Below are 16,066 nucleotides of genomic sequence, written 5' to 3'. Positions count from 1 at the left end.
ATAAGAAGCGTGCATTTGATGATTGTAACGACCCGGCCGGTCGTGAGTTATACCTCAGATCCCCTATTTACTGCGTTTTCCGTATCTGTTTCAGCTTATGTGACTTGTCGGGAGGTTTCGTTTTTGGTTTTGGAGTGTTTTGGGACACTTAGTCCCTAAACGGAAGCATAAGTCTTAGAATTTTGACCATAGTTAGAACTATGTGAAGACGACTTCGGAATAGAGTTTCGTCGGTTCCGTTAGCTCCGCAAGTGATTTTGGACTTAGGGCGTGTCCGGATTGTGTTTTGGTAGTCCGTAGCTTATTTAGGCTTGAAATGGCGAAAGTCGAATTTTTGGAGATTTTGACCGGCAGTGGACTTTTTGATATCGGGGTTAGATTTTAATTCTGGGAGTTGGAATAGGTCCGTAATATTGAATATAACTTGTATGCAAAATTTGGGGTCAATAGGATGTGGTTTGATAGGTTTCAACATCGGTTAGAAATTGAAAGTTTCAAGTTCATTAAGTTTGAATTGGAGGATGATTCGTGTTTTTAGCGTTGTTTGATGAGATTTGAGGACTCGACTAAGTTCGTATGGTATTTTAGGATTTGTTGGCATATTTGGTTGAGGTCCGGGGGGCGTCGGGTGTGTTTCGGATGCTTAACGGACTGAATTTTGGACTTATGCAATTGCTGAAGCTATCTGAGTTCTGGTGTTTTCGCATCTGCGGTGGGGAGACCGCAGGTGCGTGATCGCATGTGCGGAGAGGCAAGCGTAGAAGCGGAAAGGAGAGGAGCTGCCTGGGGTCGTAGGTGCGAGGGAAGTGTTGCATCTGCGATGCCCGCAGAAGCGATCAACGACCCGCATGAGTGAAAGAAGACCGCAGAAGCGGACCAGGTTCCGCAGGGGCTCACTCGCAGGTGCGGCCCTTTTCTTTGCAGATGCGGACCCAGCCCTTTAAGTCATTTTCGCACCTGCGAGGGGAATTCCGTAGGTGCGGCGTCACAAGTGCGATTCCTGGCCCGCAGATGCGAAATCGCTGGGCAGAAAAGGGCGATGTTTTCATGGATTTCTAGGATGATTCTTCAATAAAATCATGTATTTAACTCATAAAACTTACCTCCAATCGATCTTAGTTGAAACTCCCTTCAATCCCCGTCCAAAAGCTCTCAAAATGACTAAAAATGATGGAGAAATTGGGTGTTTTTCTCGAATGAAATGTAAACATTCTGCCCAGAATTTTTTGAAATTACTGTTCACCCCGTGTACTGTTCACCCCGTGTTACTATTCACGGATACTGTTACATGGTACTGTTCACGGCACTATTCAAGGATACTGTTACGGGGTACTGTTTACGGTACTATTCACGGATACCGTTATGGGGTACTGTTCACTGCATTATTCACGGATACTGTTACGGGGCACTGTTCATGGGTACTGTTCATAACTACTGTTCACAGTGTTGTAAAAAATGTAGCAACTTTATTTTTTTCGTGCCTAAATCGATCCATTAACCTTCCGAAATACACCTGAGGCCCCCGAGACCTTAACTAAAAGCACCAACATGTCTTAAAACATTATCCAAACTTGCTCCAATCGGCAAAACACCTCAACTAACGCCAAAATCATCAAATTATATCGAATTCAAGCCTAAGTTCTTTTAAAACTTCTAAAACACACATTCGATCAAAAACCCGACCAAACGATGTCCGAATGACCTGAAATTTTGCACACATATCCCAAATGATACAATGAAGCTACAGCAACTCTCGGAATTTCATTCCGACACCCGGATCAAAATCTCACCTATCAACCGGAATTCGCCAAAATACTAACTTCGCCAATTCAAGCCTAATTCAACATCGGACCTCCAAAATTACTTTCGGTCCTGCTCCTAAGTCACAAATCACCTCCCGGAACTAACCGAACCGTCGAAATTCACATCCAAGCCCTTTAACTCATAAGTCAACGTCCGGTTGACTTTTCCAACTTAAACCTTCTTAAAAGAGACTAAATGTCTCATTTCTTATCAAAATCGCTCCAAATAAATTCTAATGCACCTAGTACCGATAATGAAACATGAGGAAGCAGAAAATGGGACGAACGAGACAGTAACTCATGAGACGACGGGTCGGGTCATCACAGAAGGAGCAGCGCACGATAGACGTATATTTGGTGAAGCCCTTCGTAGACCGAAACTTAACTTTCCACGTCCAATTGGAAATAAGTATTATCTAGTTGATGCAGGATATCCTCACATGAAGGGATATATGCCTCCATACAAAGGAGATAGTGTGAGATATCACCTAGCACAATTCCGCCGCGGTGCAACAAGACAATTGCGAGAACCAACAGGGCGAATTGAAAAATTTAACTATTTGCATTCTTCTTGTAGAAATATTGCAGAGTGCACATTTGAGGTTTGGAAAGCAAAATGGTCTATTTTGCGAGACATGCCTTTCTATCACATTGACACTCAAAGAGACATCGTACTTGCTACTATGGCCATTCATAACTATATTAGAAAGAAATGCAATATGGATGATGCATTCCGAGCAGCTGAGAATGAGAGATATGTTCCATCTGTTGATCCTGATGTTGGTACATCTTTGAGAGCTAATAACAATATAAATGCGAAAAATGTGGAAGAGCAAAGTGATCTTGTTTGGATGGGTCTTCGCGATTTGATTGCTAATGAAATTTGTGAAGCTTGATACTTGTAGTTGTATGAATCTTTTAAAACACTAATATTTATTATTTTACATTCCAATTGAGAAATGTTATTTTGTTTCGTTCTCTTGAAATATGCATATAATGATCTAACTTTTTATATAATTTGAGAAATCAGTGTATAACTTCAATTTGATTAGCATGATGTATAAAATGGCTTTTTAAGTTTGTGATTGACTTCTGTCGCAGCACTTTCTGAGCCAAGGGAAGAAAAAAAAAGCAATTGATCAATTAGATTCTCATACAGATATATACAAAGCAAAAACTATTCTTTTTATTTTCTTGGCAAACAAATAAAAAAAATATCTTAAGTAATTATTTAAATTAAAATTAAATTAAAATATAAATTATTTTTTGTTTGCATTGCTTATGAATCAAATATATTGTAGTAATCAGCTCCTTTTATAATGTTAACAACTTTAAGGATATTTCTGTCTTTTTAACAGAAAAAAGTTCTTACCAGCACTTGTTTACCAAACACTTCAACAGATTTTTTTAAGTTTCAACACTTTTATTCAAACAGGTAACTGCTTATTTATAAAATAAGTTTCAGCACTTAAAGCTACTTTTTTTCCGCTAATCCAAGCGGCCACTAAGAACTAATAAACACATATGAATGTGGATATGTCTCAATCGCGTTGACTTGGATTACAGGTCATATGCTTTGCCTTTTATTACTTGACACATGTAATTGTGTGGCCCACCTTTTTTAAAAACTAATTTTGCAAACTTTATTTAGTCAATCTTGAGTTCCTCTTCACCGTATTTCTAGTCTTCTCCCACCACTGTCTCATTTCTTCTACCTCCCTCTCTACTTCTTTTTTCTTACTTCAAAATCTATAGCAGCTTCACCACGCCACAACCGTATTTTATCCATCTTTATGGATAGAATTTACCAAATCCCTTTCAGTGAGGATCTCTCTGCTGTTTAATCATCATCTTTATTTTCCTTCCATTATTCTTTTTTTAAAAAAATCTTTCTCAAAAAACTCATATCATTAAACAAAAAAGTCCCAAATCGAAAATCACTGGAGCCGTCAATGCTACCAAAGAATCAACCTCAACTCCACCAATTGTTGCCACCACATAATCGATTGTAAACAACCCCACCAACTACAAGACAAGATAGTCCCTTCGTAATTTATGGCTTCAAGAATATTAAAATATTCCATGAAATCTTTATGAGATTTGTAAAAGAGAACAAAAAAATGGTAAGTAATGATGTTCATGAAAACTTAAACGAGGAGGAGGAGAAATTTAAAAAAAAAGAAAAAGAAAAAGAAGAAGAACATTTTTTCGGGAGGGGGAGGGGTAGGAATGGGGATGGGGACAGACAAGGGGGACGAAGAGTGAGGCAAAGCTTTCTTTTTTTCTTTAATTATTTGGTCTCTCTTTTTCATTTATTTTTCCTTTTTTAGTTACAATAATTGTTGTCACACCTCCTTTTTCCGCACCCGAGGGGGTGCGAGGGAGTTTTTCCAATTAAAGGACAATCGAAACGGGATTTATTTATTTATTTCAGAGTCGCCACTTGGGAGATTTTAGGGTGTCCCAAGTCACCAATTTTAATCCCGAATCGAGGAAAAGAATGACTACATACTATAGTCTGCGTACCAGAAATCCGGATAAGGAATTCTGTTAACCCGGGAGAAGGTGTTAGGCATTCCCGAGTTTTGTGGTTCTAGCACGGTCGCTCAACTGTTATATTCGGCTTATTTATCTGATTTTAAATACAATTATGAACCATATGCAAATTTTATCTTTTACCGCTTTATTATCATTATTTTAAGGAATGTGAACATAGCTTAAAACATGTCTTTGGACTGCGTCACATGAAATGCACCCACAATCCGGAACATATTTTATTTGACGTTTTGGGATTTTGATTTGGGTCGCATGAAATGCACACCCAAGTTTAAGAAAGTGGATTATTAAACACGCACCTAGAGAGACTATCGTGTTATTATTTTGGGAAGGCCGTGAAATTCGCTGAACGGCCCTCCTGAATTCTAAGTAATTGAAAACAAGTATTTACTGAGGGCCCCGCAATTTTGTATTTTTATTTGGCGAGGCTCATCTCATTCTTATTTTTTTTTTAAAAAAAGGAATTTGCAACGTCATGGAAATGCATCTCCAACCACGTCACAATCAATGTACCCGTGATTAGAGACACATTTCGACTCCGTTGAGATTTGGATTTGGGTCACATAAATGTGCACCCGAGTTTAAGAAAATTAAATTATTAAAGGCGCGCCTAAAGCAACTAGCGCATTATTATTTTGGGTAGGGCCGTGAAATTCGCTAAACGGCTCGACCCGGAATCTAAGTATTTAATACATATATTGTGTGAGGGCTCCGCAATCTGTACATTTATTATGTGGCGAAGCTCGTCTCGTTTTTATTATTTGAGGGCAAACTTAAGGCAACTACGATTTTCTACCAATGAAACCATCCGAGGTTAAACAAAAAAAAAATAATGATTCTAACAGGTAATAATATCCATGGTAAAAATGAAAAATAGAATAACCTCGTTCATATGCTCACATTTACTTTAAGCATGCAGTAACTAAACATAGAATAAACATTTTTAACACAACAACAAAAAATTGCATTGTTGACATTCATAAATATCGAATATTCTCATTTTTTGCCTTGAACCATAATATGCAAAACGAATGAAATGAAACAAAGGACGAAGAACACCAACCTTCGAACCTCGACAATCCTAGAACGACAAACAGTGCCTCCTACGGAACTCGAACCGGACCTCACTCGACGAGGAACAATGATGAAACCTCGGACAAACACCTCGACGTACCGGACTTCGACGAGCAAAACAACCTCACCGGACTGAAGCAACGGCTGAGCTGCTCAATGACGCAGCAACGCAGCAACTGGACATGCGAGTGGCGATTGGATAATCGCTTGGCTTGGCACCTACAACAAAAATAAGACTAATATTTAAACAAAACTATATCTATTTTTTAAGTATATTTTCCAAGATTTAAAATAGCTACAAAATATTAATAAAACTATTTTTGTAATTTTCGTTTTTTATACAAAGATAAAATATAAAGTAATATTTTTTGTATTTTTCAAAAATTATAATGACTACAAAACATTAATAGAACTATATTTTTTGGTTATTTTCGAAATTATATAAAGTACAAAAATAAAGTGCAATTTTTGTATTTTTTTCAAGTTTATGAAAAATACATAAACTAAAATTTATATATATATTTTTTGTAATTTTTCCTTTTGCAACGAAATAAAGTAAAAATAGTTAAAATGGCTATATTAGACCCAATTTCACATATTCACGCTAAAAATGTGAAAATTCTCGGGGAGGGTCAAAAATCAGGTGTCTACAGCTGCCCCTCTTTGACTGGAAACACGAAGAGTTTTCCGACAAAGAACGATTAGACATGTTTTTAACCCGACCATTACTTGGACGGACTACACTAAGGAGAGGAAGGGAATGTGACCGAGCCTTGGTATCTGAGCTGCCTACATATCCTTGGTTTTACAGGAATCAGGCCACGTGTAGTTCGGAAATGAGAGAGATGGTAGAGTGTACCGAGGTGAAGAGCCGATCGAGGTGTCGTTCCGTTGAGGTTCCGGTCCGCGGTCCTGTCATTACAACAAAAATGAAAACTGAAAAAGACTAACTAAGCCTATCAACTACTAGTTACAAGGATTCCTATCTTTAAGTCTTCTGAAACTTGATCTTAAGTCTTGAATGGTGCTTCATACAGACTTTGGATTTGAACCTTGATACTTGCTAGTTGTAGGTGCTAGTCCTTGAGCAGACCACCTCTGTTCTCCACTTCCGTGCTTTGGATTCATTTTTCTCTTTTTTTCTTTTTTTGTTCTTTTTGTTGTGTCCAGCTTTTGTCGACCATCTCAGAATGTTGACTCGCATTCTTGAGGCGAGCTTCTGCTATTTATAACTTGGTTGAATGTTGGTGATTTTAGTTGTAGCCTTCTGCTTCCCGGTGCTGGGGATTTTTATTGTTTCCTGCTGGGGATTCCAATTGTAACCTTCTACCTTCCGGTGGGGTTACTGATTTCCAAAATCTGCAGTATAAGACTAAAAGTATTCCTCTTGTTATACAGGTGGGCGCCTGAAACATGAAATGTAAAGACTGAAATGTATTCCTCTCGTTATACAGGTGGACGCCTGACATGAAATGTAAAGACTGAAAAGTATTCCTCTCGTTATACAGGTGGGCGTCTGGCTTCAACACTAGAAATCTAAAGACTGAATGTATGCCTCTGTTATATGGGCGGGCTCCCAACTTCAACACTTGAAAGTAAAGACTGAATGTATTCCTCTGTTATTATGGGCGGGCTCCCAATTTCAACACTTGAAAAGTAAAGACTGGAATGTATTCCTCTGTTATTATGGGCGGGCTCCCAATTTCAACACTTGAAAAGTAAAGACTGGAATGTATTCCTCTCATTATACAGGTGGGCACCTGACATGAAATTTAAAGACTGAAATGTATTTCACTCGTTATGTAGGTGGGCGCCTGACAAGAAATTTAAAGACTGAAAAGTATTCCACTCGTTATGTAGGTGGGCGCCTGATTTCAACAACTTTTAAAATAAACGTCATTCCTCTCTTCAGGCGGGCTCCTGATTTCAACAACAACTTTTAAAATAAACGCCACTCCTCTCTTCAGGCGGGCTCCTGATTTTCACAACAACTTTAAAAATAAACGTCATTCCTCTCTTCAGGCGGGCTCCTGATTTCAACACTTCTGAAAATAAAATGCCATTCCTCTTTTTAGGTTGGCGAGATTTAAACAACTTTAAAAATAAACGCCACTCCTCTTTTCAGGCGGGCTCCTGATTTCAACAACAACTTTTAAAATAAACGCCACTCCTCTCTTCAGGCGGGCTCCTGATTTTAACAACAACTTTTAGAATAAACGTCACTCCTCTCTTCAGGCGGGCTCCTGATTTTCACAACAACTTTTAAAAATAAACGCCACTCCTCTCTTCAGGCGGGCTCCTGATTTCAACAACTTTGAAAATTAAATGCCATTCCTCTTTTTAGGTTGGCGAGATTTAAACAACTTTAAAAATAAACGCCACTCCTCTCTTCAGGCGGGCTCCTGATTTCAACAACAACTTTTAAAATAAACGTCACTCCTCTCTTCAGGCGGGCTCCTGGTTTTAACAACAACTTTTAGAATAAACGCCACTCCTCTCTTCAGGCGGGCTCCTGATTTTCACAACAACATTTAAAAATAAACGCCACTCCTCTCTTCAGGCGGGCTCCTGATTTCAACAACTTTGAAAATAAAATGCCATTCCTCTTTTTAGGTTGGCGAGATTTAAACAACTTTAAAAATAAATGCCACTCCTCTCTTCAGGCGGGCTCCTGATTTCAACAACAACTTTTAGAATAAACGCCACTCCTCTCTTCAGGCGGGCTCCTGATTTTCACAACAACTTTAAAAATAAACGCCACTCCTCTCTTCAGGCGGGCTCCTGATTTCAACAACTTTGAAAATAAAATGCCATTCCTTTCTTTAGGTTGGCGAGATTTAAAAAAATAAACGCCACTCCTCTCTTCAGGCGGGCTCCTGAATTTAACAACAACTTTTAAAATAAACGCCATTCCTCTCTTCAGGCGGGCTCCTGATTTTAACAACTTTGAAAATAAAATGTCATTCCTCTTTTTAGGTTGGCGAGATTTAAACAACTTCAAAAATAAACGCCACTCCTCTCTTAAGGCGGGCTCCTGATTTCAACAACTTTTAAAATAAACGTCACTCCTCTCTTTAGGCGGGCTCCTGATTTTAGGAAAACTAAACATTGATAATTTTAAGAAAACTAAAAATGACTCTTTTTTTTCTTTTCTTTTTCAATCGTTGTTTTTTTTTTCAAATTCAAACGTTTTTTTTTGTATCTTAGGAGAAAGATTCATCGGACTAAGATTTTGATCCTAGGAGAAAGTTCGTCAGACTAGGTCTCTATTTTTTGGTATCTTAGGAGAAAGATTCATCAGACTAAGATTTGGATCCTAGGAGAAGGTTCATCAGACTAGGTCTCTATCTTAGGAGAAAAATTCGTCAGACTAAGATTTTGATCCTAGGAGAAGGTTCATCGGACTAGGTCTCTTCTTTTTGGTATCTTAGGAGAAAGATTCATCGGACTAAGATTTTGATCCTAGGAGAAGGTTCATCAGACTAGGTCTCTATCTTAGGAGAAAAATTCGTAAGACTAAGATTTTGATCCTAGGAGAAGGTTCATCAGACTAGGTCTTTTTTTTGGTATCTTAGGAGAAAGATTCATCAGACTAAGATTTGGATCCTAGGAGAAGGTTCATCAGACTAGGTCTCTATCTTAGGAGAAAAATTCGTCAGACTAAGATTTTGATCCTAGGAGAAGGTTCATCGGACTAGGTCTCTTCTTTTTGGTATCTTAGGAGAAAGATTCATCGGACTAAGATTTTGATCCTAGGAGAAGGTTCATCAGACTAGGTCTCTATCTTAGGAGAAAAATTCGTCAAACTAAGATTTGGATCCTAGGAGAAGGTTCGTCAGACTAGGTCTTGTTTTTTGGTATCTTAGGAGAAAGATTCATCAGACTAAGATTTTGATCCTAGGAGAAGGTTCATCAGACTAGGTCTTTTTTTTTAATCTTTAACAACCACTTAGGAGTAAATGCATCTCCTACGGGTGAAACTAAAAAGGAAATGCATCTCCTATGGGTGCAACTAAAACAAACTTAGGAGGAAATGCATCTCTTATGGGTGAAACTAAAACAAACTTAGGAGGAAATGCATCTCCTATGGGTGAAACTAAAACAAACTTAGGAGGAAATGCATCTCCTATGGGTGAAACCAAAACAAACTTAGGAGGAAATGCATCTCCTATAGGTGAAACCAAAACAAACTTAGGAGGAAATACGTCTTCTATGGGTAAAACTTAAACTTAGGAGGAAATGCATCTCCTATGGGTAGAACTCTAATGATTTCAAACTAGGAAGTGCGTCTCCTATTAATGAAACCTTCGCTTTTTTTTTTGAATTATTTACTTACCTGTGTTGTCTTCCCTCGAAACTGTTGGGGATTATTTAGATGGGGATGATTTTTCCCCCTTTTTTTTCATTATTATCTTTTTATTCTTCTTTTTTTTTTATTCTTTTTTTTTATTTATTTTTGCATAGCTTCTTCCTTCGAAGACTACCTCCCTTGAGAGTCGTTTTGCCTTTCCCCGAAAGGAACCGCTGAGGATACCGACTTTCCAACCTTGTGTTGGACTCCTCGCAACTGCTAGGGATAACACTGTTGGGGAATTATTTACTTACCTGTTGGGGGATAAAATGTTATCAGCTGGGGGTACCTGACTTCCAGAAAATTTTTTAAATGGAAGGAAAATTTTCTGCCCTAGTTTGATAATATCCCTTGTGGCATGCGTTTCTGCATCAATGCCATTTCCTTTACCTGTTTCAAATCAAACAAAATGTGTTAGTTTAAAATATGGTGGTTGATTGTGATACTCCTACTGGGATGGCTTTCCCTTTCTCCTTCCTTGCTCTGCGTTCAACAACTTGTTGGGAATGATATTATGTGCTGGGGATAATCCCTTCCTGCTGGGGATATCCCTCTTCTTTTGTGGCATAGCTCAGAAACTGGCATTTTCCCGACCTTTTAGTCTAGTATGGATTTCGCCAAATCATGCTCACTGCTCTCCTTGCTCTGTTCATGGGCCTTGGCCTTGAGGTTTATAACCTTGGTTTTTGGCAAGGATATCCCTCTGGACGCTCGTCAATCCTTTTGTCAATTCCCCTTTGCTGGGGATATCTTTTTTGACACTGGACTCGCGCTTGTTCCTCGCTGACTATACCATTTGGATGTACTAGTCAGATCTCATCTTGGAAAGCTGATGGCATATTTGAAGTCATTTCATACTTGTTCTGACCAGACAGACTCTATTGGGGAATTTTTCTATGAAAGGAGAAAGATAAAAGAAACAAAATAAAAGACAAAGGAAACGATGACTCTTTTACAAAAGAAACTATAAATAAAAATCTATGAAACGCAGATACCGACTCTAATGGCCATGACATGCGTATGTGGCCTATCCTTTACCGTCAATCATCTTTCAAGATCTTCAATTGGCGATTCCCCATCTGATTCTCAATCTTATTCGACTTGTAGTGCCCGAAGGGTTTTCACTATCAAGTCTCTCTCATTTTTGGTTCTTCTCTCAACTTTCATCGCCTTATGGTGCCGGTGAAGGTTTTCACCAATAAGACTCTCTCGTTTTATATCTCTCTCCAGCTGGGGATTTGGAGTGTTGCCGGTATGACTCTCTCTGCTGGAGATTAGAGTCCTTTCTGCTGTGGAACAGAATGTTATGTTCGCCGCTAAGACTCTCATTTGTCTGACTTGGCATCTTTTGAAGACTGGTTAGAAGGTCTTTCTTTGGACCGTAATGTGGGTTTTGGATAGGCTAGAAAGAAAGGGTATAAAAGGCTCAAAAATATATTAATTTTGGGTTATTAGTTACAACCTTCGGAATTAGATTTATTTACAACAAACGCAACTTTTGCCCCAGTTTCTTGCTTGGGGATATTTTATTTGATTTTTTTTTCATTTTTCAAAACTATGACCGAGCCGTGAAGCGCCTACGTATCCTCTTTGAGGAATCAGGTCAAACGTAGTTCCCAATTCCTCTTTTCATTCCGACTTTCTTTTGTTTTTTTTTTGTTATCATTTTTCTTTTCTTTTTTTTTCCTCCTTCATTTTCTCTTTTTTCGTTTTGTTGTTGTTTTTTTTCCCATGCCATATGCTTGTGTTTTCTAGTCATTTTTACTGATTCCGAACGAGGGGTACGAAAGAAAACAATAAGGCTCAAAAGGGGTTAACGAAGGATAAAGTGTTTAGGTAGCAGAACAAAATGCCTTCGTCATTCCAGTCTTCAAAACATGCCAAGTGCAAACAACACAATTGACCATAGGTTTATAGTCTCTTCGATGGTGTTGGTCTTGACAATCATATTCATATTTGCTTTTTCCATTTGTCAATTTCTAAAGCCGTTGGGCGACACTCTCACTTTATTATCTTGAACGACTCTCATGCCAATTTGGTGAATCTTTACTTTTAACGGTTTTCTTTGTGTTTAACTTGCCCTAGTTCCACATGACTCGAGCTCCGAATAATCTCAAACCGTCCTTTTTTCTGTAAATGCTTTGATCACCTTCTTGGGGTTTTATGATTAACTTTTAAGATTAGGCCCAAACTGTGTGTGCATGTCATGTCACTAGAATCGGCATTGAACAAAATGGTAAAAGAACTAAACAAAAAGACGACTGGAAATAACAAAAGACCGGCTTTGTATTAGACTACCGACGAAATGGTAAAAAAAACAAACCGGAATAAAATCCTAGACAACCTGGACAAAATTTACACAACCTGCTATGACAAAATGGAAAGATAAGCGGAAAGATATTGACACAAAATAATATTGGATTATAACTTCTAAGAATAATCCGGACAACAGGAATGACAACAAAATAAGCCACCACCAGCTTCTCTTTTGCTAACCAAGGAACGGAGCGTCCTCCCACTTTAGCGAAACTGGCGTCTTAGCCACTGAGCTTTGCATCAGTATTGCAAGACCATTGCCAACTTCAATATCATCAACCTCCGTCAACAAGTTCCCAATAGGATTTGAGTGCTTCTGTTATCAGGTCTGATCCTCGCAGAGTGTGTATCATGAGACGCAAGTAAAGGATTCCGGGTGCCATTGTCCGGCTTACCACAAACCAACCACCTTAACTTTCTTTGCAAAAACAACAGGTTGGAATGGACTCAGTCAGTCCTCATTATTAACAACATTTTCCCCTTTTTTCTTTTTTTTTCTCGATTTTTTCTTTTTTTTAATTCATTTTTTCCTTTTTTTTCATTCTCTTTTTTCATTTCTTTTTTTTTGTTGTGCTTTTTTGCTTTTTTTTTTGTTGTGGTCGAATCTTATGGAGATTGCCTACGTATCATGACCCCGCATGAATCAGACCTTGCGTAGTTCGGACCAATAAAAGATAAACAATAATAAACACACATTTTTTTTTATTTTTTTTATTTTTTTTTTGGAATTTCCAACTTTCAAATTAAAACAAACTTGATTCCAAAAGTTTAAAAACTAACCATACTAACAGACCTTTGACAAGAGGCAACAAACGTCCTCGAAAATCAAACTCAAAACAAACGGCCAGTTCCTTTCCCCGTTTGTCAAATGCAACCAAACGGTTATTTTTGCAAATGCGGCCCCTTCCAAATTTCATATAAATTTTGATGCCGGGGAGGATTATTTTATGACACTTTACAAACTTGTCCGTTCTTTTACGAAAACAGCCTTTCGACAACTGAAAGATACTCTAAGGCTATTTCGGCAAGAACGGTTTAAGACGCGGCCGAAGCTGGCTCGGCTTATTATGACAAAAGACGGTATTCACCTGACCGCTGACTCTTTGTTTTTTTTTCAACTTACAATAAAAGATTTGGTGTTGTAAACACGGCCCTTCAGCGCCTCGGGGACGAAGATTTATAAGGCTGTGTGGGTCAACTAAACCAACAATCCTAAACATGACCTAAAGGTGGTTGTTTATGCATAGTCAGCCTTCCGGCGTCCCTTTCGGGAACATTCGGCTATTTATGACAAAGCAGAATCACCTGGCTAATTTATGACTCTTTTTATCGTTTTTTTTTAATTTAGAAAAGTCAATATTGCAAACACGGTCTTTTAACGTCTCGGGGACGAAGATTTTTAAGGCTGTGTGGGTCAATTGGACCAAGTCTTAAAAAATGACCCAAAGGTGGCTGTTTATGCAAAGTCAGCCTTCCGGCGTCCCTTTCGGGAACATTCGGCTATGTCTTGATAAAACAGCGTCACCCAACTTCTTTATGACGAAACTAAAATTTGTCATATATTTTTTTTGTTTATTATTATTTATTTGTTTTTTTTGGCTTTTTAGCAAAAGGTGGGGTTGGACATCACCCGACTTACTTATGACATGTTTTTTTTATTATTTATTTATTTGTTTGTTTTTGGCTTTTTAGCAAAAGGGGGTTGGACCCGATGAGGGTTGCCTACGTATCTCACATCCGGTGAGAATCAAACCCGCGTAGTTCGGGCAGATCATGAATAAGTAAATGAACTAATACATTTTTTTTAATTGGAATTTGTGAAAGAACTGCTTCGAAATAAGAAAGAAAGTATTTTTTGGTAAGCATATTATCGTATTTTTTTTCAAAATAAGCGTTCCTACTAGGGATCCAGCATGAAGTCACGTTATTCTATGTTCAAAACCTGGGTCGGTATTCTAGATAGTGTACCCGAGCGGACAACTCGAGCTGAGGAAGGAGCTCCTTTCCGGGAACCAAAAGGCCAGCCGGCTTAGAAACTTTCCGAGCCTCTTTTATTTAGGGTACGACACTAATAGAATAAGGGAGTCTCACCCAGTAAGCACATCCCCGGAGGTAAGAAGAGAAAGGTTTCGGCACAGTTTATATACAGTTCAAATAATATCAAAGCGGTAAAAGCATCATTTAGCACATTGAGCCCAAACATATAATAATCAGATAATAAATAAAGCCAAATAATAACAATTATTCTAAGCTCGAATTCTTAACCCTGAACCAGTGGTTCTGGGGGTAAATATCCCCAGCAGAGTCGCCAGAGCTGTCACACCTCCTTTTTCCGCACCCGAGGGGGTGCGAGGGAGTTTTTCCAATTAAAGGACAATCGAAACGGGATTTATTTATTTATTTCAGAGTCGCCACTTGGGAGATTTTAGGGTGTCCCAAGTCACCAATTTTAATCCCGAATCGAGGAAAAGAATGACTCCATACTATAGTCTGCGTACCAGAAATCCGGATAAGGAATTCTGTTAACCCGGGAGAAGGTGTTAGGCATTCCCGAGTTTCGTGGTTCTAGCACGGTCGCTCAACTGTTATATTCGGCTTATTTATCTGATTTTAAATACAATTATGAACCATGTGCAAATTTTATCTTTTACCGCTTTATTATCATTATTTTAAGGAATGTGAACATCGCTTAAAACATGTCTTTGGACTGCGTCACATGAAATGCACCCACAATCCGGAACATATTTTATTTGACGTTTTGGGATTTTGATTTAGGTCGCATGAAATGCACACCCAAGTTTAAGAAAGTGGATTATTAAACACGCACCTAGAGAGACTATCGTGTTATTATTTTGGGAAGGCCGTGAAATTCGCTGAACGGCCCTCCTGAATTCTAAGTAATTGAAAACAAGTATTTACTGAGGGCCCCGCAATTTTGTATTTTTATTTGGGGAGGCTCATCTCATTCTTATTTTTTTTAAAAAAAAAAAGGAATTTGCAACGTCATGGAAATGCATCTCCAACCACGTCACAATCAATATACCCGTGATTAGAGACACATTTCGACTCCGTTGAGATTTGGATTTGGGTCACATAAATGTGCACCCGAGTTTAAGAAAATTAAATTATTAAAGGCGCGCCTAAAGCAACTAGCGCATTATTATTTTGGGTAGGGTCGTGAAATTCGCTAAACGGCTCGACCCGGAATCTAAGTATTGTCACACCTCCTTTTTCCGCACCCGCGAGGGTGCAAGGGAGTTTTTCCAATTAAAGGACAATCGAGACGGGATTGGTTTATTTATTTCAGGGTCGGCACCTGGGAATTTTAAGGCGTACCAAGTCACCAATTTTAATCCGTGAATCGAGGAGATTATGACTCTGTTTATTATTCTGCGAACCAGAAATCCTGAGTAAGGAATTCTGTTAATCCGGAAGAAGGTGTTAGGCATTTCCGAATTCCGTGGTTCTAGCACGGTCGCTTAACTGTTTTTATTATTGGCTTAATTATCTTGATTTTACTAAATACGTTTTTATTGCATGATTTTACTACCGCTTTTTACTTATTGTTTACAATTATATGGACGAATTACGCGTACGTATATTCGTATTATATATTTTTTATAAGTACCAGGGATTGTGCCACGCGTACGTGTACACAATAAAATTATCCATGTTATAGTTTTTTTTTTATAAAAAAAAATATATATTCGAAAATCAAAAATAAAATCAGGAACATCATCACCCCTTTTATTTAGATAATGAACTGCACACCTCGGGTTAAATGAAATTATTTTAACACCTTTGGAAAAATCCTTTTCTTAAATATTCGCTCGAAATTGCGCGTACGCATAATCCGAATTTGCTTTTAAAAATATAATCAGGGTACGCGAACGCATCCCTAATTGCGCAAAATACTTGTAATGGTATTATGGATTTTCCACAAATTGTTTATTATATTCATATATTT

General features: G+C 38.2%; 1 protein-coding gene across 1 annotated transcript in view; it reads right to left on the bottom strand.

Moving 5' to 3' along the window:
* Nucleotides 1-5,556: 5,556 nt before the first annotated feature.
* LOC142176255 (uncharacterized) overlaps nt 5,557-16,066 on the bottom strand; it is a 37,396-nt gene continuing 26,886 nt past the window's right edge. Inside the window, exon 4 of the mRNA XM_075243384.1 lies at nt 5,557-5,651. Within this exon, the coding sequence (XP_075099485.1) occupies nt 5,557-5,651 (95 nt within the window). The remainder of the gene's footprint in view (nt 5,652-16,066) is intronic.

This window comes from Nicotiana tabacum, chromosome 22, assembly GCF_000715075.1.
Source record: "Nicotiana tabacum cultivar K326 chromosome 22, ASM71507v2, whole genome shotgun sequence".
NCBI classification, from domain to species: Eukaryota; Viridiplantae; Streptophyta; class Magnoliopsida; order Solanales; family Solanaceae; genus Nicotiana; species Nicotiana tabacum.
This window is presented reverse-complemented; position numbering and strand designations above follow the sequence as displayed.